Consider the following 24,906-nt stretch of genomic DNA (forward strand, 5'->3'; position numbering starts at 1 on the left):
GTGGCCACTTCCCTCTGAGAACATCCTGTTTGAAGCCTCACAATGGTGAGGTTCTGTTGATCAATTGTTAGGTGTGGTCTTGGTCTCATGATGTCAAAATGTGAACAGCATGATGAAGAGGACTGTTTAAATACCAATTCTAATGGAACCAGAAAATTTATTGGTGGATTCATGGATCAAACACCAGTTGTGAATTTTGCTGTTAAGCACCTTGTTAGAGAACAGCAAGTTCTGCAGAAAGTACTGAAACACTGAACAGTTGGACATGTGCATTCAGAAGTGTAGAGAAGGTCAAATTAAGTTCACCTGGAAAGGTTATAGTGCATTTTAGGTGCATCCTGAAATTTCACCCGAAAGCCGAATATCCTTAACTTTTGTGAGTAGTGTATACCTGATCATGTGTTTGTGAACTCTAAAGCCTCCACTACAGATTATTGTGTATGTGAAGTGAATGTGCCAGCTGCTTTAGAAAGGCAGGCTCCCCAGGTACAGCCCCTGGTAGACAGGAAGTCAGTGCACACACTCACACTGCGCTACATCACTACACACTTAGTGACATTTCAGCTAGAAACCATCGACACACACATCTTTCAACAACACTGGGCCAGAAATAGATGCTTCTTTCTCTCCTTCTTCCTTGAACTTCTCTGCTAAGCTTCACATTGTTTACTTTCACATAAAGGTCACCTTTGAGTGGTGCGTCTCAGGTCTTGACTCCCAGCCAGGGGTCTCCGAGTCTTGAAGCCATTCAGAAACGTCTCTGCTAGCTTCCTCCACACACACACAAACAGTTTCTCTAGAGATTTCTCATCTTATGTTAAAATACAGTCCTTAACTAATACAGAAAGAAATAATGGAGTGTGTGTGAGGGTGTTGCAATAAATGACCTCATGGTCACCACTGAAATGGTCAAGTGTCTTCTGAGGGAAAAAAAAGAAAAGTTTCTTTTGGGCAGTGATGATGAGGTCAGGTTCAGGGGAGTGTGCTGCATTATTTATTAATCTACAGAGTGTACTGGTTAATGCCAATACCCCACCAATGTAATACCAACTCTGTGTATATGTGTGTGTGTGAGGGGTCGGGGGTAAATCCGGATCAGTGGAATTCTAAACCGGAGAAATCCTGTGGTCCGTACTCCTGTGTTACCCAGCATGTGTAGCTCTCTAGCTGGGGACATTAGCATCTATTAATATTAATGCATTATCCCTCAACACACACACACACACACATTGTTCACGCACATGCCACATACATGTTGCAAGGGAAAAAACTTTTCCATGTATTCACTCATCAGGACTCTGACCATCTCTTAACACAGCTCAGAACTGTCAACACACACACACTGCATTTAAAACTTTTCTCCCTGTTATAAAAACTAATTTAACAGTTCCTCCTCCCTCTCTCTCTCTCACACACACACAACTTATAATCCATTTCAGGCCTTTCTTATTCTAATTCGGATCCAACTGAGTGAATTCCAATTAGTCTCGCAGCCCTCGGTCCAAGAGAGACCAGGTGTTGCCATGGTTACGGCTCTCAGACTGCCGTCTGTCAGTCACATCCCGTTAGGACCCAGCTGGGCTTCGGGGAGATACGATATGAAATATTAACGAGCGATTGGCGCTCATCAAGGTAACACAAATCACACCATGTCCTTTCTCTCCGTTTTTGTTGATAAGAGAGAGCGGAGAGACGAAACAAAGTTTCCTAACTAACTGTTACATCATTAACAGAACAGGAAATGACTCGTACCTTTATTAGAAATGGATCTCTTTATTCTGTAAATCTATCTGTTGATCCACTGATTCTCTCTCTCTCTCTCTCTCTCTCTGGCTTTGATTAAGACTTTATTACTGACTGGTAATTTCCTGGGTAAATGTCATGGTCGCCCCATGCAGGCGGATTACTGCCTGCCTTGCAGAACAGAGAGGGGATGGGGCCCCGGCTCTCGACTCCCGAGGAACTGTGATATTACACAATCAACGTGAGAGAGAGAGAGAGAGAGAGAGGTGTTACAGGTGTATCATGTTTACATGGACATGTATTCCCCAGACACCATATTTTCAGTAGCTTACACAGGCTGCTTGAGGAACACACCTCAGATGGTTATGGAGGCAGCTCCAGGCACTTGATGCAGTAACATGCAACATATAATCATCTCCATGATGTTTTTACTTCAGTTTAAACACAATCTCTTTTTCGTGCTACTATTGATTTATAAGTGTAACTATTTGACAGATTTTCTGTTGATCTGCTCGCCAGATTGCAGATATAGTGTTACTGTTACACCTAGTGGTCAAAAGTGGGAACTGCAGCAGGGGGAAATAATGTAGAGGGAATGTTATGGGAGGGAAGCTCACCGCCCTGTGCGCGCGCTCTGAGGAGGAGGTTAAAAATCCATTTCAGTGTATTAATAATGTGGTGAAGTGTGTGTACTTATTCTCTCTTTCTCTCTCTCGCCCCTTTCTCCCCCCCTTTCTGTCTGTCGCCCCCTTCTGCCCCCCCTTCTTCTCCACCCTAAAAAACACCAGCAGACTATATTCTCATTTAAAATGGAGCTTTTTGTGGAATCCAGCTCAGAAGACTGGGATTCAGACTGGACCAGTGTCTGCTCTCAGGCTCACACACTTTAGTCTGTATATTAAAGCAGAGACAAGGTCACAGATGTCTTCATGCCTGTTTTATTCACTGAAGCACTTTTAGTTGCTGAAGTCAGAGAAAATGAGGAAGAAGTCCAGAGAGCAGCCAGGTGTAACAGGACAATCCTGTGTGGACTTTCAGGTGCTCAGTTGACCGGAAGTGCTGCTGTCAAATCATTTTATGAATATAAAACACCAGACAAAGACCTGTTTCAGGCTTTTTAACTTGTTATAGCTGTATCACGGACTATGGTCATCTAAAAGAGTTAAAAGTTAAGACTACTGAGAGGTTAGTGTCGCCATCTCGCGGTAGAGTCTATGAACAGCTATCAGTGTGACATGTTCAAGATGGTTATTAAAGAGATCTTCTGAAGACATCAGCTGTTGAAGGAGACATGTACTGAGTCTTAATACAGTTCCGCCTTGCAGGAAATGCACAGACTTCAACACTCCAGTCTCGAGACAGGAAGCACGCGCTACACGTGGACTACATTACCCACGAGCGCGGACAGGCCCGCCCCGTGACGTCACGCGTGAGTCGGAAAAGTTGGCAGTGCGGAAGTGAGGAAGCAGTACAGGTAGACGGAGTTTTCGGATCAACTAAACAACAACAGATTAAAGTGTATGTTTGTTTAGCTTGGGTGAGAGTGAGACTGCTGTGCTCGGGCATGGAAGCAGTGCCGCGGATGCCGATGATCTGGTTGGAGCTGAAAGAAGCTGGAGAGTTTCACTTCAGCTCCGGAGTTGTTCAGGTGAGCTGTGACACTCTGTACTGAGTTATTAAACATGTCTGATATTAATGCGCTCTGCTTACAAGTGTATCAGCAATTCCAACATACAAATCCACTGTTAAAGTGAAGACTAGTTAGGACCACTTACCTGGACTGGGACAGCTGCGTCATCACCAGCTAACCAGCGCCCTGTGCAGTGAGCTCTAATCCCCACAAGGGGCTCACTGGTGTTGGGCTTCCTCCAGTATAACCGTGAACTGGCAACACTGTCACAGTGAAGTAGTCACATCGCCCACTCTGCTGTTTCTGTTTGTTTTCAGTACATTAAGAGGAATTATGGTGAAAACCCTGAAAACTACAGTGAAGCCCTGAGAAAACTGGAGAAGCTTCGCCAGGTGAGTAACGCTGTTTAAACTGTAGAACAGTACAGATTTATGATTTACACTTAATACTGAGTACAGGACTGACACCACACTGACACAGGACTGACACCACACTGACACCACACTGACACCACACTGACACAGGACTGACACAGGACTGACACCACACTGACACCACACTGACACAGGACTGACACCACACTGACACAGGACTGACACCACACTGACACAGGACTGACACCACACTGACACCACACTGACACAGGACTGACACCACACTGACACAGGACTGACACCACACTGACACCACACTGACACAGGACTGACACCGCACTGACACCACACTGACACAGGACTGACACCACACTGACACAGGACTGACACCACACTGACACCACACTGACACAGGACTGACACCACACTGACACAGGACTGACACCGCACTGACACCACACTGACACAGGACTGACACCACACTGACACAGGACTGACACCACACTGACACAGGACTGACACCACACTGACACAGGACTGACACCACACTGACACAGGACTGACACCACACTGACACAGGACTGACACCGCACTGACACCACACTGACACAGGACTGACACCACACTGACACAGGACTGACACAGGACTGACACCACACTGACACAGGACTGACACCACACTGACACAGGACTGACACCGCACTGACACCACACTGACACAGGACTGACACCGCACTGACACCACACTGACACAGGACTGACACCGCACTGACACCACACTGACACAGGACTGACACCGCACTGACACCACACTGACACAGGACTGACACCACACTGACACAGGACTGACACCGCACTGACACCACACTGACACAGGACTGACACCACACTGACACAGGACTGACACCACACTGACACCACACTGACACAGGACTGACACCACACTGACACAGGACTGACACCGCACTGACACCACACTGACACAGGACTGACACAGGACTGACACCACACTGACACAGGACTGACACCACACTGACACCACACTGACACCACACTGACACAGGACTGACACCACACTGACACCGCACTGACACCACACTGACACAGGACTGACACCACACTGACACAGGACTGACACCGCACTGACACAGGACTGACACAGGATTAACACAGCACTAATACAGCACTGACACAGGACTGACACAGGATTAACACAGCACTAATACAGCACTGACACAGGACTGACACAGGACTGACACAGCACTGACACAGGACTGACACAGCACTGACACAGGACTAACACAGCACTAACACAGCACTGACACAAGATTAACACAGCACTAATACAGCACTGACACAAGACTGACACCACACTGACACAGGACTAACACCGCACTGACACAGGACTAATACAGCACTGACACCGCACTGACACAGGATTAACACAGCACTAATACAGCACTGACACAGGACTGACACCGCACTGACACAGGACTGACACCACACTGACACAGGACTAATACAGCACTGACACCGCACTGACACAGGATTAACACCGCACTGATACAGCACTAATACAGCACTGACACAGGACTGACACAGGAATGACACCACACTGACACCACACTGACACCACACTGACACAGGACTGACACCACACTGACACAGGATTAACACAGCACTGACACAGGACTGACACAGCACTAATACAGCACTGACACAGGACTGACACAGGATTAACACAGCACTGACACAGGACTGACACAGCACTGACACAGGACTAACAAAACACTAACACAGCACTGACACAGGATTAACACAGCACTAATACAGCACTGACACCACACTGACACAGGACTAACACCGCACTGACACAGGACTAATACAGCACTGACACCGCACTGACACCGCACTGACACAGGATTAACACAGCACTAATACAGCACTGACACCACACTGACACAGGACTGACACAGCACTGACACAGGACTAACACAGCACTAACACAGCACTAATACAGCACTGACACAGGACTGACACCACACTGACACAGGACTGACACAGGACTGACACCACACTGACACAGGACTAATACAGCACTGACACCGCACTGACACAGGATTAACACCGCACTGACACAGGACTGACACAGGAATAACACCACACTGACACAGGACTGACACAGGACTGACACCACACTGACACAGGACTGACACAGGACTGACACCACACTGACACAGGACTAATACAGCACTGACACCGCACTGACACAGGATTAACACCGCACTGACACAGGACTGACACAGGAATAACACCACACTGACACAGGAATAACACCACACTGACACAGGACTAATACAGCACTGACACCGCACTGACACAGGATTAACACCACACTGACACAGGACTGACACAGGAATAACACCACACTGACACAGGAATAACACCACACTGACACAGGACTGACACCGCACTGACACAGGACTGACACCACACTGACACCACACTGACACAGGACTGACACCGCACTGACACCACACTGACACAGGACTGACACCGCACTGACACCACACTGACACAGGATTAACACCGCACTGACACAGCACTAATACAGCACTGACACAGGACTGACACAGGAATAACACCACACTGACACAGGACTGACACAGGAATAACACCACACTGACACAGGACTGACACCGCACTGACACAGGACTGACACCACACTGACACCACACTGACACAGGACTGACACCACACTGACACAGGACTGACACAGGACTGACACCACACTGACACAGGACTGACACCGCACTGACACCACACTGACACAGGATTAACACCGCACTGACACAGCACTAATACAGCACTGACACAGGACTGACACAGGAATAACACCACACTGACACAGGACTGACACCGCACTGACACAGGACTGACACCACACTGACACAGGACTGACACAGCACTGACACAGGACTGACACCACACTGACACAGGACTGACACCACACTGACACAGGACTGACACAGGACTGACACCACACTGACACAGGACTGACACCACACTGACACAGGACTGACACCACACTGACACCACACTGACACAGGATTAATACAGCACTGACACAGGACTGACACAGGAATAACACCACACTGACACAGGACTGACACAGGAATAACACCACACTGACACAGGAATAACACCACACTGACACAGGACTGACACCACACTGACACAGGACTAACACCACACTGACACAGGACTGACACCACACTGACACCACACTGACACAGGACTGACACCGCACTGACACAGGACTGACACCGCACTGACACCACACTGACACAGGACTGACACCGCACTGACACAGGACTGACACCACACTGACACAGAACTGGCACAGAACTGACACAGGACTAATACAGCACTGACACAGGACTGACACAGGAATAACACCACACTGACACAGGAATAACACCACACTGACACAGGATTGACACCACACTGACACAGGACTGACACCACACTGACACCACACTGACACAGGACTGACACAGGACTGACACCACACTGACACAGGACTAATACAGCACTGAAACCACACTGACACAGGACTGACACAGGAATAACACCACACTGACACAGGAATAACACCACACTGACACAGGATTGACACAGGAATAACACCACACTGACACAGGAATAACACCACACTGACACAGGATTGACACCACACTGACACAGGACTGACACCACACTGACACAGGACTGACACAGGACTGAAACCACACTGACACAGGACTGACACAGGAATAACACCACACTGACACAGGACTAATACAGCACTGAAACCACACTGACACAGGACTGACACAGGAATAACACCACACTGACACAGGACTAATACAGCACTGACACCACACTGACACAGGACTGACACAGGAATAACACCACACTGACACAGGACTGACACCACACTGACACAGGACTGACACAGCACTGACACAGCACTGACACAGAACTGGCACAGAACTGACACAGGACTAATACAGCACTGACACAGGACTGACACCACACTGACACCACACTGACACAAGACTGACACCACACTGACACAGGAATAACACCACACTGACACAGGAATAACACCACACTGACACAGGACTGACACCGCACTGACACCACACTGACACAGGACTGACACCACACTGACACAGGACTGACACCGCACTGACACCACACTGACACAGGACTGACACAGGACTGACACCACACTGACACAGGACTGACACAGGAATAACACCACACTGACACAGGAATAACACCACACTGACACAGGATTGACACAGGAATAACACCACACTGACACAGGATTGACACCACACTGACACAGGACTGACACCACACTGACACAGGACTGACACCACACTGACACAGGACTAATACAGCACTGAAACCACACTGACACAGGACTGACACAGGAATAACACCACACTGACACAGGACTAATACAGCACTGACACCACACTGACACAGGACTGACACAGGAATAACACCACACTGACACAGGAATAACACCACACTGACACAGGACTGACACCACACTGACACAGGACTGACACAGCACTGACACAGCACTGACACAGGACTGACACCACACTGACACAGGACTGACACCGCACTGACACCACACTGACACCACACTGACACAGGACTGACACCGCACTGACACCACACTGACACAGGACTGACACCGCACTGACACCACACTGACACAGGACTGACACCACACTGACACAGGACTGACACAGGACTGACACCGCACTGACACCACACTGACACAGGACTGACACCACACTGACACCACACTGACACAAGACTGACACCACACTGACACAGGATTAATACAGCACTGACACAGGAATAACACCACACTGACACAAGACTGACACCACACTGACACAGGAATAACACCACACTGACACAGGACTGACACCGCACTGACACCACACTGACACAGGACTGACACCACACTGACACAGGACTGACACCACACTGACACAGGACTGACACCGCACTGACACCACACTGACACAGGACTGACACCACACTGACACAGGATTAATACAGCACTGACACAGGACTGACACAGGAATAACACCACACTGACACAGGACTGACACAGGAATAACACCACACTGACACAGGACTGACACAGGAATAACACCACACTGACACAGGAATAACACCACACTGACACAGGACTGACACCACACTGACACAGGACTGACACCACACTGACACCACACTGACACAGAACTGACACAGGACTGACACAGGACTGACACCACACTGACACAGGACTGACACAGGGCTGACACCACACTGACACAGGACTAATACAGCACTGACACCACACTGACACAGGACTGACACAGGAATAACACCACACTGACACAGGAATAACACCGCACTGACACAGGACTGACACCACACTGACACAGGACTGACACAGCACTGACACAGGACTGACAGCACACTGACACAGGACTGACACCGCACTGACACCACACTGACACCGCACTGACACCACACTGACACCACACTGACACAGGACTGACACCGCACTGACACAGGACTGACACCGCACTGACACCACACTGACACAGGATTAACACAGCACTAATACAGCACTGACACAGGACTGACACCACACTGACACAGGACTGACACCACACTGACACAGGACTAATACAGCACTGACACCACACTGACACAGGACTGACACAGGAATAACACCACACTGACACAGGAATAACACCACACTGACACAGGACTGACACCGCACTGACACAGGACTGACACCACACTGACACAGGACTGACACAGCACTGACACAGGACTGACACCACACTGACACAGGACTGACACCGCACTGACACCACACTGACACAGGACTGACACCGCACTGACACCACACTGACACAGGATTAACACAGCACTAATACAGCACTGACACAGGACTGACACCACACTGACACAGGACTGACACCACACTGACACAGGACTGACACAGGACTGACACCACACTGACACAGGACTGACACAGCACTGACACCACACTGACACAGGACTGACACAGGAATAACACCACACTGACACAGGAATAACACCACACTGACACAGGACTGACACCACACTGACACCACACTGACACAGGACTGACACCACACTGACACAGGACTGACACCGCACTGACACCACACTGACACAGGACTGACACCGCACTGACACCACACTGACACAGGACTGACACCGCACTGACACAGGACTGACACCACACTGACACAGGACTGACACAGCACTGACACAGGACTGACACCACACTGACACAGGACTGACACCGCACTGACACCACACTGACACCACACTGACACAGGACTGACACCGCACTGACACCACACTGACACAGGACTGACACCGCACTGACACCACACTGACACAGGACTGACACCGCACTGACACCACACTGACACAGGACTGACACCGCACTGACACCACACTGACACAGGATTAACACCACACTGACACAGGACTGACACCGCACTGACACAGGACTGACACCACACTGACACCACACTGACACAGGACTGACACCACACTGACACAGGACTGACACCACACTGACACCACACTGACACAGGACTGACACCACACTGACACAGGACTGACACAGGAATAACACCACACTGACACAGGACTGACACAGGAATAACACCACACTGACACAGGAATAACACCACACTGACACAGGACTGACACCGCACTGACACAGGACTGACACCACACTGACACAGGACTGACACAGCACTGACACAGGACTGACACCACACTGACACAGGACTGACACAGCACTGACACAGGACTGACACCACACTGACACAGGACTGACACCGCACTGACACCACACTGACACCACACTGACACAGGACTGACACCGCACTGACACCACACTGACACAGGACTGACACCGCACTGACACCACACTGACACAGGACTGACACCGCACTGACACCACACTGACACAGGATTAACACCACACTGACACAGGACTGACACCGCACTGACACAGGACTGACACCACACTGACACCACACTGACACAGGACTGACACCACACTGACACCACACTGACACCACACTGACACAGGATTAATACAGCACTGACACAGGACTGACACAGGAATAACACCACACTGACACAGGACTGACACAGGAATAACACCACACTGACACAGGAATAACACCACACTGACACAGGACTGACACCGCACTGACACCACACTGACACAGGACTGACACAGCACTGACACAGGACTGACACCACACTGACACAGGACTGACACCGCACTGACACAGGACTGACACCACACTGACACAGGACTGACACCGCACTGACACAGGACTGACACCACACTGACACAGGACTGACACAGCACTGACACAGGACTGACACCACACTGACACAGGACTGACACCGCACTGACACCACACTGACACCACACTGACACAGGACTGACACCGCACTGACACCACACTGACACAGGACTGACACCGCACTGACACCACACTGACACAGGACTGACACCGCACTGACACCACACTGACACAGGAATAACACCACACTGACACAGGACTGACACCGCACTGACACCACACTGACACAGGACTGACACCACACTGACACCACACTGACACAGGACTGACACCACACTGACACCACACTGACACAGGACTGACACCACACTGACACAGGATTAATACAGCACTGACACAGGACTGACACAGGAATAACACCACACTGACACAGGACTGACACAGGAATAACACCACACTGACACAGGACTGACACCGCACTGACACAGGACTGACACCACACTGACACAGGACTGACACAGCACTGACACAGGACTGACACCACACTGACACAGGACTGACACCGCACTGACACCACACTGACACAGGATTAACACAGCACTAATACAGCACTGACACAGGACTGACACCACACTGACACAGGATTAACACCGCACTGACACAGGACTGACACCGCACTGACACCACACTGACACAGGACTGACACCACACTGACACAGGACTGACACAGAACTGACACAGGACTGACACCACACTGACACAGGACTAATACAGCACTGACACCGCACTGACACAGGATTAACACCGCACTGACACAGCACTAATACAGCACTGACACAGGAATAACACCACACTGACACAGGACTGACACAGGAATAACACCACACTGACACAGGACTGACACAGGAATAACACCACACTGACACAGGACTGACACCGCACTGACACAGGACTGACACCACACTGACACAGGACTGACACCACACTGACACAGCACTGACACAGCACTGACACAGGACTGACACAGCACTGACACAGAACTGACACAGGAATAACACCACACTGACACAGGACTGACACAGGAATAACACCACACTGACACAGGACTGACACCACACTGACACAGGACTGACACCACACTGACACAGGACTGACACAGGACTGACACCACACTGACACAGGACTGACACAGGACTGACACAGGACTGACACAGGACTGACACCACACTGACACAGGACTAATACAGGACTGACACAGGAATAACACCACACTGACACAGCACTGACACAGGACTGACACCACACTGACACAGGACTGACACCACACTGACACAGGACTGACACCGCACTGACACCACACTGACACAGGAATAACACCACACTGACACAGGACTGACACAGGAATAACACCACACTGACACAGGACTGACACCACACTGACACAGGACTGACACAGCACTGACACAGGACTGACACCACACTGACACAGGACTGACACAGGACTGACACAGGACTGACACCACACTGACACAGGACTAATACAGCACTGACACCACACTGACACAGGACTGACACAGGAATAACACCGCACTGACACAGGACTGACACAGGACTGACACCACACTGACACAGGACTGACACAGGACTGACACCGCACTGACACCACACTGACACAGGACTGACACCGCACTGACACCACACTGACACCACACTGACACAGGACTGACACCACACTGACACAGGACTGACACCACACTGACACCACACTGACACAGCACTGACACAGGACTGACACAGCACTGACACAGGACTGACACAGGAATAACACCACACTGACACAGGACTGACACCACACTGACACAGGACTGACACCACACTGACACAGGACTGACACAGGACTGACACCACACTGACACAGGACTAATACAGCACTGACACCACACTGACACAGGACTGACACAGGAATAACACCGCACTGACACAGGACTGACACAGGACTGACACCACACTGACACAGGACTGACACAGGACTGACACAGGACTGACACCACACTGACACAGGACTGACACCACACTGACACAGGACTGACACCACACTGACACAGGACTGACACAGGACTGACACCACACTGACACAGGACTGACACCACACTGACACAGGACTGACACCACACTGACACAGGACTGACACCGCACTGACACCACACTGACACAGGACTGACACCACACTGACACAGGACTGACACCGCACTGACACCACACTGACACAGGACTGACACCACACTGACACAGGATTAACACAGCACTAATACAGCACTGACACAGGACTGACACCACACTGACACAGGACTGACACCACACTGACACAGCACTGACACAGGACTGACACAGCACTGACACAGGACTGACACAGCACTGACACAGCACTGACACAGGACTGACACAGCACTGACACAGGACTGACACCGCACTGACACAGGATTAACACAGCACTAATACAGCACTGACACAGGACTGACACCACACTGACACAGGACTGACACCACACTGACACAGCACTGACACAGGACTGACACAGGACTGACACAGCACTGACACAGGACTGACACAGCACTGACACAGGACTGACACAGCACTGACACCGCACTGACACAGGACTGACACCACACTGACACAGGACTGACACAGCACTGACACCGCACTGACACAGGACTGACACCACACTGACACAGGATTAACACAGCACTGACACAGGACTGACACAGGACTAATACAGGACTGAAAATCCTGGTAAAAAAATTATTTCAGTATATTAATAATAATGTATTGAAGTGTGAGTCATTAATCTCTTTCTCTGTTTCTGTTTCTGTCTCTCTCTCTCTCTCTCTCTCTCTCTCTCTCTCTCTCCATTAGCATGTGGTGAACATCTCGAGGGACTTTGAGGGCTGTAACATACTGAGAAAATACTTCGGTCAGCTGCACTTCCTGCAGAGTCGTGTTCCAATGGCTAAGGGACGAGAGGCAGCTGCACCGGTCACCTGGCAAGTCACGTTAGAAAAAGAAGTGATCTGTGAGAATGTTCAGTCTGTCTGCTTTCCCTTTACTTCATCATGACATCACTTCCTTTTCCCCTTACTGCTGCTCTTTCTGTTCTTCACTGTAGGATTGACATCTTTTCAGGGAAGCAGGTCACTCATGAAGACATCAGCTATGAACAGGCGTGTGTTCTTTATAACCTCGGTGAGACACACACACTCATACACGTCTTCATTCACACACACACACACATACACACACACACACCTACCAAAACTGAGCACTACAAAACTGCTCTTCACCTTACCTTTTTTTTTTTTTTTTTTTTGCAGGTGCTTTACACTCTTATCTGGGAGCCATGGATAACAGAGTTTCTGAAGAAGTAAGAATACATCACACACACACACACACTCATACACACTCATAAACAATGTATCCCTGTTACCTTTACATTGGTTTAAAAGTGTGTGTATGTGTGTGTGTGTGTAGGGAATGAAGACGTCCTGTACACATTTTCAGAGCTCTGCAGGAGCATTCACTTACATCAGAGATTATTACAACTCTGGCTACAGCTCTGACCTCGGCCACCCTGCATTGTCCATCAACATCAGTCTAATGCTGGTGAGGTACACACACACACACACACACACATACACACTGCCTTACACATGCTGCCTCTCATACACACACACACACATAGACACACAGACACAGGCACATACAAACAAACACACACACACATTTACCTACAGTACACAAAATATATATGAGTGATTGCTCTAACACAGACTTTAATGGTATTTATTAAATCTGACTCTAGTGTTTTGCTCTGTATTGATCTGCTTGTGTCTCAGGGTCAGGCTCAGGAGTGTCTCCTTGAGAAAACACTGCTGGACAACAGGAAGAGCTTTCTGATTGCCCGTATCAGTGCCCAGGTGGGAGAGTGTGATGAAGTGTGTGTGTGTTTATTCTTTTGTATCTGTGTCATTCTGACCAGGTTTCTTCCTGCAGGTGTGTGACTACTACAGGGAATGTACACGAGTGCTGGAGAGCTCAGAGTGTGTGTCTGGGAAGAAAGAGTGGAGGAAACTGCTGTGGATGAAAATCAGCTACTTCAGCGCAGTTACACACGTGAGTGGGTGGAGATTAGCTCATTCCAATGCACAGTTCATTCATAAACAGCACTCAGTGGAGTAAATGGAGATGTTCTTCCTGTTTCAGTTACACATGGGCAAGCACTCTGAAGAGCAGCAAAAGCATGGAGAAGCTGTAAGTAAAACATTATCTGTTATCATACAGAATCCAAAAAACATTTGATTCATGATCACAAGATCAACGGTGGCTGAACAAAAGAACAGATCCGACAACAACAAAACAATTCAGACAGAACGGAAAAGTTCGGTATAGTCTGCGAACGGAGTTCTTCCCTCTGATTGAACGAGACATCCGTCACTCAGGATATACAGGAAGTAGGAATTTTTGTATCTAACTTTATTTCTTGTACATGTCTGGAGTTCTGCCTTCACTTTAAACCATTTTTTTAATCTTTTAAAGAAAATAACAAACATATATTTATCTTTATAAGAAAATGGAGTTCATTCAGCTCTACTTTGAGGAAGGATGTTCATATGGCATGATGTTGGATATACTGATAGTGTATCATGGCATAAAGATCACACCAGAAATGTTTGACCAAACTATTCCAGATTAAAGGATGTAAGGAGCGCTATAAGAGCAGAGCTGTGTTCATACACACACCAATCCACTTTCTACTGCTGTAGCTACTGCTGGACTTCCTGTAGATCCTGAGTGACCCATGTCTCGTCCAGTCAGAGGGAAGAATTCCATTCACACACTATACCTAACTTTTCCACTTTGTCTGAATTGTCCTTGTGTTTTAAGATTTGTTATCTTGTTTTCCGCTTCTCTGCAACTGTATGAGACAGATTGAGGTTAAGAAGGTCTAAGAGCCTAATGTTTTAATGTTTATGAAATATTTGAAAGGATGTGGTTTTATTTTACATAGGTCGCATACTTCCGATGTGCACTAGGCAAGCTAAACGAAGCTATTAAGCTAAGCAAGGTAAAGCCAGTTTATCTCTCTCTCTCTCACACACACACACACACACACAGACACACACAGACACACACACAGACACACACACACAGACACTTTCTGTAGGATTAACCCTCACACTCTTTCACACTACAGGGTCAGCCCGAGTCCGTACAGGAAGCTCTGAAGTTCACCATGGACATCATCGGTGGGAAGTAAGATCTGTGCATGACACTGAGGAACACGATGACAGATATAAAAGGATTAATCTAAGCATTGAGATGTTTTATTTAGAAGATGTGTCTGCTGTTGTAGATTCAACTCTGCTAAAAAAGACAACGACTTTATCTACCATGAATCAGTTCCTGGTCTGGACATGCTGCCTGCAGTGAAAGGTAGATTACTGTGTGGGATGTGAAAAAGGAAATGATCTTTTTCCACCTTTAATGTGAAATAGTGACCAACATCGTTCATGTGAAAGACAGACAGGAATATCAATGCAATTCATCATGCTTCACAGCTGGTCTGAGGTGTTTGTGATGATACACTCTGTTTGGGTTTCATCACACATGCCACTGTGTATGATGACCAAACATCTCCACCTTGGTCTCATCAGTCCAAAGAACACTGTTCCAGTTTGTTCAGATATAATTTTGCAAATCCTGATTACTAAAAACATTGGTGTACTTGAATGTTCTCATGACTGTATATTCTTTTTACAAATGGTTCTCTTGAACATTGATGCTTGTTAAGTCCCATGGGATTCTGGTTTATCACAAACCTCTGTCATTGTAGCAGAAGGCTGTGTAAACCTTTTCTAACCACATTGATGACCTCTCTTCTATGTAGGAGCTTCTCTGGTAAAGCCCCTCCCCGTCTCCCCGACTGACCCCAACAGCACTGGTCCTGACCTCTTCTCCAAACTGGTTCCTCTCGCGGCTCATGAGTTTTCGTCAGTCTACAGGTCACTTCAAGAGGACGAATCAAAAACCATTACTTCTTCTTTCCAATCATTTTGATGGCTGTGCAGTGCATTAAATATTTGCTGCAGCTGGACATATAGCATATAGCAGCTTCGCTTATTAGCACTATTCATGTGGATGACCAGCTGGAAGAAATGCAGTTTAAATTTGTTGTGTCCAATCGTACAGAATTAGAGAATATATGATTATTGTCAGTCAGTCCTCTCTTCACATAAAGCTTGTTTTTTTTTTTTTTGTTTTAGTGAAGAGAAGGCCAAACTGCTTCGTGAAGTGATGGCAAAGATTGATGAGAAGAACCAGATTTTAGGGTAAGGAACACACTCAGACGTCATGTCTGTACATTCTTTATTATGTTCTAGAGGGACATTTTAGCAAGAGGTCAGGGTCACAGAACATCAGAGTCCAAAGATCTCCTGACTGATCACGATATAAATCACTGTTAAGCCTAACTAAAGGGAGAGTGGTGTGTGTGATAGCGCTCATTTGTAGATTGAAGATTTTACTTAATTTAATTTTGTGGATCATCTGTAAAACGAGTTTGTTCCTCTAGCATTATAGCAGCTACAAATGTCCCTTTCCTCACCAGCTGTTCTTTTTGTCTCTTGCTGCTGCTTAATGTCTTAGCTAACTGTTTTCTGACAGGATAAACAGTCAAATGAACAATCACACTGTTTTAAATGGGATTCTGTGAAGAGTTTCTGTACAAGTCCCTTGTTAGAAACACATTACACGTGATTGTACTGATAGGCAAGCTTAATTTTGTTCCTGAGTATGCATAATTCTAAACACTTTTTCAGGCGTTTTATGGACTCTTTGAACTGCGTCTCAGTGGATTTGGACATGTTCAGCTCTGTTCCTCCTGTGTTACTGGAGAAATGTGCAGCACTCAGCGTTCAACCAGATGCAGTAAAGAGATTAGTGCAAGCCATGCAGGGTGTGTACAAACAACACATATGAATACAGTACTTGAGACAGTCTGTGTGTTATCCATGTGTCTGTGATTCACTCGTGTATGATCATGTGACTGTGTTGCACAGCATTGTCAAGCGTGTACACTGATGTGGGCTCTTATCTGGAGGAAGTGCGCAATGCCCTGGAGGAGGTTGAGGCAGGAGACAAAGCGCTGCTCAATGTGGTTGGGCAGAAAGAATTACCCCCCAGGCCTCCTGAACTAATGGAACTCCAAAACGAGTTCAGGAAATATGAGGCAGCCCATCAAGCAGCCAGCCAAACCAATACTGACCTCCACAAAGCCATGAATCAGCACATCCCAAACCTGCGTCTGCTCCAAGGTCCACTGGATGAGCTGAGGAACAGCCTGGCGCAGCCACAGCTGACTGAGGGTTAGATTCTATTCCAGTCATGATTTTTAAATATTTTACACAGTAGTAAACACAACATACTCACTGGCCACTTTAACACCTGCTGGTTTATGCAATTATCCAATATTTTGTTGATGAGAGAGCTCAAATGGCCTGTATCTGCATGATGTTCTGCACTGTGCTGCTGTCACATGATTGGCTGATTAGTTAACTGCATATGGTATACTTGTGTAGGTGTGTTTGAGTGTGAATGTCAGTGACTCTGTCCTTGCCCCATAGATGACAAATCATCCTTGCAGACAATGAAACGGATTTGTGGTAAAGTGGATGAGATGCGTAAGCAGAGGATCTCATTTGAGAAGGAGCTTCGTGACCTCATTCAGAAAGATGACATAACCACTATTCTGGTGACCACTGAACGTTCTGAGATAAAGGTATGGTCTGTAGGACCTACAGTGTCATTAATAACGTGTATCTCGCTTTTGATAAAAACCTATGGCAATGTCTGACTTTAGGCCTTGATTGAAAAACAGCTGCAGAAATATGACCAGTTGAAGGGATACATTGATCAGAACCTAGCAGCCCAGGATAACATCATTAAAGCTTTGACAGAGGCTAACGTGCAGTGCGCCACCATCCGGAAGACCCTCAGTGTCGCACAAGAACAGTATGTGTATTTGCATTTTATTTGTGTTACTGAGAATGAAGATCCACAGATGTATGTTGTAGATGTATAGACAGTTGTGTTTGCAACCCACATGGCTTGCTCTGCAGATGGAACTGCTCTGTGCAGTCTATGGTGGCTTCATATGAAGCTTATGAGAACCTGGTGAAAAAGGCAGAGGAAGGTACGAGCTTTTATCAGGACCTGGGAAAAAAGACATCTAGCCTTCTGGACAAAATTAAGACCATCTGCAAGGGCAGAGAAGAGAGAAGTGCCTTGATGAAAAAGTAAGAACATCACAATCTGATAATAAATACATGATTAAAACTCACAGAGGATAAAATGAAAGTAAAAATGTTTCCCATTGTTCTTCATACATAACTATAATAATATTTCACTTTTGTTTTCATAGGGAGGTATTAAAAGTGCCTCCTCCTAGACCTTCTGCGCGAAAGCCAGTGCTTGACAATAAAATTCCAGGTCCTCAGTCTGGCACCTCCAACATGGAGCCGTCTGATTCTTCACAGGATCTACCCCAGAAATTGCACAGCCTACCCCCAAATATGGCCTTAGCTAGAGGTCCACCAGCCCCTCTCAACTGGCCACCGGGGGCAGTCCGCCCCCCATTTTTAAACCAAGGAATGCCACAGCTAATACCTACTAATCAACCCCCTTATGGTCCCCTTATAGGAGTCCCACAGCCACTGGCACCTATACAGCATCCATCAGGTTTTGCTGTACCTCAGCAATTTCAGCCTGGTCCACCTGGAGGCATCCCACCAGTTCCCTCACAGATTAATCCTCAAAATATGTCGCAAATGCCTCACCAGGGCTTTATGCCAGCACCCTGGCAGAATGCAAGACCAGGTCTACCTGGAAATGTTCTTATGTATGGTGGACAAGGACAAAATATGCCAGCTACCATGCCTCAATCCTCTTCTAATCAACCAGTGACTCCAGGAACACAGTACCAAGGTTACCCCCCACCACCTACACATGGCATAATCTCGCAGGCAAATAGGGTTGGCTTTTTTGGGCAAAGCCAGCCGTCCTCCCATTCTGGACAATTCCATTCTCCAGTGCCACCTCAGAGCCAGTCTCAGCCAATGCCACCTACTGCTTACTGGCCTACTATAGGTGTAAACACACAGTGCCAGCCTGACTTACCAGTTCAGCCAGGCCTTGTCTCAGTCCCTGGGGAAGCTAAGATGCAACCATTCCCTCCTGGTCCTGTAAACCAGTTTCACCCAGGACAGTCTCAGCCCCAAGCTCAAATGGGAAATGCTCTTTCCTCCATGCTATCTTCGCAACCTCAACAAATGCCTGGATCCCTTCAGAATACAACGTTATCTCAGACTACCACTCAGGTTCCCTTCAGCCAAAATCAACCCACTTACCACTCCTTTGATAACACTCACATGCCTCAGAGAATTGCACCTCCAGAAGGTAACATATATTTTCAGAGTGGAACACCTCACAGCCAAGCACAACCCCTAAACACCTCTCAGCAACCCACTGCTCAGTTAAGCAACATGTTTCAGACAGGGAATCCTCTTCAAACCCAACATATTCCTTCACCTTCTGGACCATGTATTGTCCCAGTGATGGACAACCCAAACCCCCCTGCACTTACTGGTATACTTACACCTTCCCCAGCTCACCCCTTACCCTATAATCAGACTGGGTCTGTGCTGAAGCCTTCATCCTCTGAGAATTCATTCAGTGTCCTTCAAGACAAGGTGAACCAGCTCAGCATTGCCTCCCAGGGAGCAGGGTCTGATTGTGGAGAAGATAAAATAAAATAAAATCCAGGCTGGTGTAGTAATCTCTTCAAATAATAATCTCGAATCTTAACCAACTCAATTATAATGTGAAACAGGGAATGTGGGAATAATGGCAGCGTGTACCTCCACCCTCAGGAACCCTGTGAATACAGCTGATTGGACCTGAGACTCCTCTGCTAGCAGAAGCATGAAGAAACATCAGAACAAAAAAAGTTGTTTTTCAGGGATCTGGAGCTTCTTTGGATTTTACAGAAGAATATGAAATACGCCTGTTTTTAAAAAAATGTTAATACTCTACATTCATCAATAAGCTCTAATTAGAAACATTAGCTCTAAATGTTCTGACACTGTATTATAGCTAACGTTCTGAAAGTGAATAGTATATATGAAGCTACATGAAACACCTGAAGGGAAACGTGTAAAAACTATGCAATCTCTAGTTTCTGGGTTTTAAAAAAAAAAAATAATAGCACTATATTCTTGATAATAGTTGTTTAATGAAGATGGTGAGTTTAGTTAATGGGTTTTATTCAGCATCAGCTGGGATAAAGATGCGATGCAATGACGTGTTTATCCTTTTGAACAATGTATTTCTGTCTAAACATTCTCTAAACTTTGTGTAAGAGTTGCTTTTGGAATAAAGTTTACAATGTTTATCAGGTTCATCAGTGATGCATCATCCACTCCTGCACACATAAAAGAGAAGTATAGATGCAATCCAGAATTAGCCAGCATGTACCAGCTGCCCTGACATCACCACATAAACACACGTGTGTTCAGCCGTTCCTGGGTCATTACTGAAGATGTCCAGATTAAACTGGTGCGCCTCAATAACTAATGTAAGGTCAGTGAGGGAAATTTGGAGCTCTTAAGGTGTACAGAATCTACAGAACTGATGGCATTTTAACATACATGCTTGCAGAAGGACTTATTTTTGAAGAAAGGCTCAACAGTCTGGTGTTCACATACTTTAAAGTGTTTATTAAAATGAAAAGTGTTAATCAGATGAAACTTGAAAATAAAGCACCTTGTTAATTAGTTATCCTTCACAGCTTGGATCTGCTGTATGATGAATCAGTTGGAGTCATGGCAAGACATCAGAAAAGATTGGGAATGATTAGACAGTAGGAAAGCCGGTGTGGGTGTGTGTGTGTACATACAGTCCTGGTGCTTTATGTTCTTGTGTGAGATGTGTGTGTGCAAACTCCTACATTTACAGTACTGACACTGCTGACTATGTGTGAACCTGACTTTGAGACTGTTGGCCAAAAGCTCAGTGAGAACATGGAGCCTGTAAGGAGTTGTCATTCCCAGACGTTGCCATGGCATCACCGTGATGACCATTTCAGTATGTTACGGTGTGCAGGCTTTCCCCAGACGAGGGTTGGGTGTCCTGGAGGACATGGGGCTGTAGCAAGGCTCAGAGCCTCGTCTGGGCCGTATCTGGGGGAGAACGTTCCCATGCCTGGACCGTCCTGGGGATATTTTGGGGGATTTAGGAAGCTTATAGAGGAAGACATTATAGTGAAGAGGAGGAGTGGTCTCAGGGTGCATCTTCGCCTCGTTAGGGAGGAGCAGCTCCAGATCGATGGTCACACCGCTCTACAGAGCAGAACACAGAATAAAAAAGGAACAAAAACACACCAGGCACATGGAGTACATTTACAGATAAAACAAAAGTGTACCAGTGGAGTTACAGACAGATGAGTGATTAAGGAAAACTAAAAGGTTGTGAGTGAGTTTCAGCTGGAAGGTTATTGTGACTGATCAGCTTGAGCTTCTGAATATTTCTATCCTGATGGCACTAATCTCCTCCAGGATGTCCAACTCTCCATCCTGCAGACTGGAGTGTTAGACCAGCAGCAACATTCAGTGGAAATCAGCGATGTTGAGCTCTTTAGTCCAGCACAGTAGTGTGTGTGGAGATGTTCATGGTGAAGCAGCAGCTGGGAGAATGCTAGCAGTGTAGTGTATCACGGTTACACTCCCACTTGGTAAATAATTTCATGGGTGTGATTGTGTCAGGTGAGAAAGCTGGAGATTCTGCATGGTGAGGTGTGTTTGAGGTCACATGGGGTAAAGGTCTTGTCACGACGTACATTCACACAACCCCTCAGTGTGTTCAGCACCAGCGCAGGAATATATTCAAGCCATGCACAAGACCCAGAAGATGAGAGAGATGGAGAAAGAAGGATAGATAAACCAAGAGAGGAGGAATGGTGAAGTACAGGAATACACTGGGACCAGCTCAGTACTGTCAAAAAAAAAAACTTTATTCCAGCAAAAACCTCTGAATTTCTCATCAACCACAGACTATTTCTACAAAAATAGGCATGAAATGAAAATCTTACAAACACCAACAGGATTTGAAATAACATCAACGGAAAGTAAGAATGTGCTTTTACATGAATACATCAGCCTACTCACTGCCACAAGAGAACAAAACATACTTTAACACTCGTCCTTTTTCTCTATAGCTGTTCACATTTATACAAAAGAACACCAATGCATGCCAACTCCAAACACGGCGGGACACAGAGAAGGGCAGGAAGGGACTGGTGGACAGCAGCCAAGGCTGAAGGTGGATGTACTGGATGTTGTAAAGCTGAAGCATGTGTGATGTAGCATGGAATGTAGCGTGACAGCGAGAGCAAGCAAGGAGCAGACGGAAAGTTACGAGACCACCGTGCATCTCTGCTGCTTCTGTCTGGATAACATCTAATGCACATTCTAACGCAGTATGAAACACTGAAGTGGGCAGAGTTCAGGAGGAACACACTACTAGAACACCTCTACTGACCTGAGCTTTGACCAAAACCAACTAATCAACAACATAAACAACTGTCTATGGAGTCAATCATTCATCTCCTGTAAGCTCTTTATCCTGGTGAAGTGGGAATAACCGCCTGGATAAGACACCAGTCCATTACAGTACACCATGCACACACACACAGAGCTAGTGTGATATTTCTGAGAGAAACCCACACAGACATGATATATAAAATAAACATTAATACTCCACATTAAACTGATCTAAGGACAGAATGGGGCCCGGTAGCTGTAAGACTCAACACTGCTAAAGAAGAGCAGCTGTGTGCTGCTCTTCTTTATTACATCAGCTCTGAGAATCAGGAACATAAGCATGTGTGATCTGCGTTACATTTGAATCCATTAGCTAGGTGGAGATGGGATAGCTGGGTCTCTAACAGGCAGTCTGTGGGTGTTAGCCAGGTAAGGAGCGGTGTGTTATGGCCATGCGTCTGCTTGTGCGTGGATCCTGCTACTACATCATGTTCTTCAGAGACTTTACCTCCTCGGGATCGTCAGTGCTGATGGTGTTGTTCTCATGCTGAGGTGTCAGTGAGTTCTGGATGTTCAGAGCCTCCTCTTCCTCCTTAACAGGGCTTTTCACTGGCTCCTCTGGCTTGGCAGTGTCATTCTGCACACACACACACACACACACACACAGATAAATAACTGGTTAAACACACTCACATGGTACAGAACATTCAAGCACATCTTGAATTAAGTCTCAGTGTTGACAACAGGAACTCAGCAGTGATCGCTGAGCAGCAGAAGAACAAGCTAAAGGTCTAACAGCATGACAGAGCAGCAGAAAGAAAGCTCACACGGGAGCCCTGGTGTCTCTGGATGATAGTGAAGCTCTGAGAGAGAAGCTACTGTGTGAGGGTGTGATGAGTAGCTACAGCTAGCGCCAAGCTAACGTGGTTTACAGGCCGTCTTACCTCACTGCAGGATTTGTCAGTGGGTTTACACTCCCATGTGTATTTGCTCATGGTTTTCTATGAGGTGGGTGAGTGGGAGTTGGTCAAAGCAGTACAACACAGTATGATTCAGAATGAGAGATGGAGTTG

At 47.1% G+C, this 24,906-nt stretch overlaps 2 protein-coding genes across 9 annotated transcripts in view; one reads left to right on the forward strand and one right to left on the reverse strand.

The window, feature by feature from the left end:
• Positions 1–3,154: 3,154 nt before the first annotated feature.
• On the forward strand, positions 3,155–21,685 carry ptpn23b (protein tyrosine phosphatase, non-receptor type 23, b). 3 transcript variants are annotated; one of them, XM_058377402.1, is made up of 20 exons: positions 3,155–3,391; positions 3,691–3,765; positions 14,100–14,227; positions 14,350–14,426; positions 14,555–14,604; positions 14,712–14,843; positions 15,077–15,157; positions 15,234–15,353; positions 15,444–15,491; positions 16,249–16,305; positions 16,435–16,493; positions 16,594–16,673; positions 17,128–17,242; positions 17,504–17,569; positions 18,059–18,195; positions 18,299–18,604; positions 18,863–19,017; positions 19,099–19,250; positions 19,358–19,534; positions 19,660–21,685. In XM_058377402.1, the coding sequence occupies exons 1-20, from the start codon at positions 3,308–3,310 to the stop codon at positions 21,050–21,052; spliced, it is 3,492 nt and encodes a 1,163-aa protein (XP_058233385.1). In that variant the 5' UTR covers positions 3,155–3,307; the 3' UTR covers positions 21,053–21,685. The 3 variants fall into 3 exon arrangements, with proteins under 3 accessions (XP_058233385.1, XP_058233386.1, XP_058233387.1); XM_058377403.1 differs by having other exon boundaries at positions 19,117–19,250; XM_058377404.1 differs by lacking the exons at positions 3,155–3,391; positions 3,691–3,765 and having other exon boundaries at positions 14,131–14,256.
• A 306-nt stretch (positions 21,686–21,991) lies between these two features.
• The window catches only part of cspg5b (chondroitin sulfate proteoglycan 5b), a 45,892-nt gene continuing 42,977 nt past the window's right edge, over positions 21,992–24,906 (reverse strand). For all 6 annotated transcript variants that reach the window (XM_058377417.1, XM_058377414.1, XM_058377418.1 and 3 more), the window contains 2 exons: positions 24,342–24,470; positions 21,992–22,633 (listed from right to left, as the gene is read on the reverse strand). In XM_058377417.1, the coding sequence (XP_058233400.1) occupies positions 22,385–22,633; positions 24,342–24,470 (378 nt within the window). In that variant the 3' untranslated portion in view covers positions 21,992–22,384. The remainder of the gene's footprint in view (positions 22,634–24,341; positions 24,471–24,906) is intronic.

This window comes from Hemibagrus wyckioides, linkage group LG24 (genome assembly GCF_019097595.1).
Source record: "Hemibagrus wyckioides isolate EC202008001 linkage group LG24, SWU_Hwy_1.0, whole genome shotgun sequence".
NCBI classification, from domain to species: Eukaryota; Metazoa; Chordata; class Actinopteri; order Siluriformes; family Bagridae; genus Hemibagrus; species Hemibagrus wyckioides.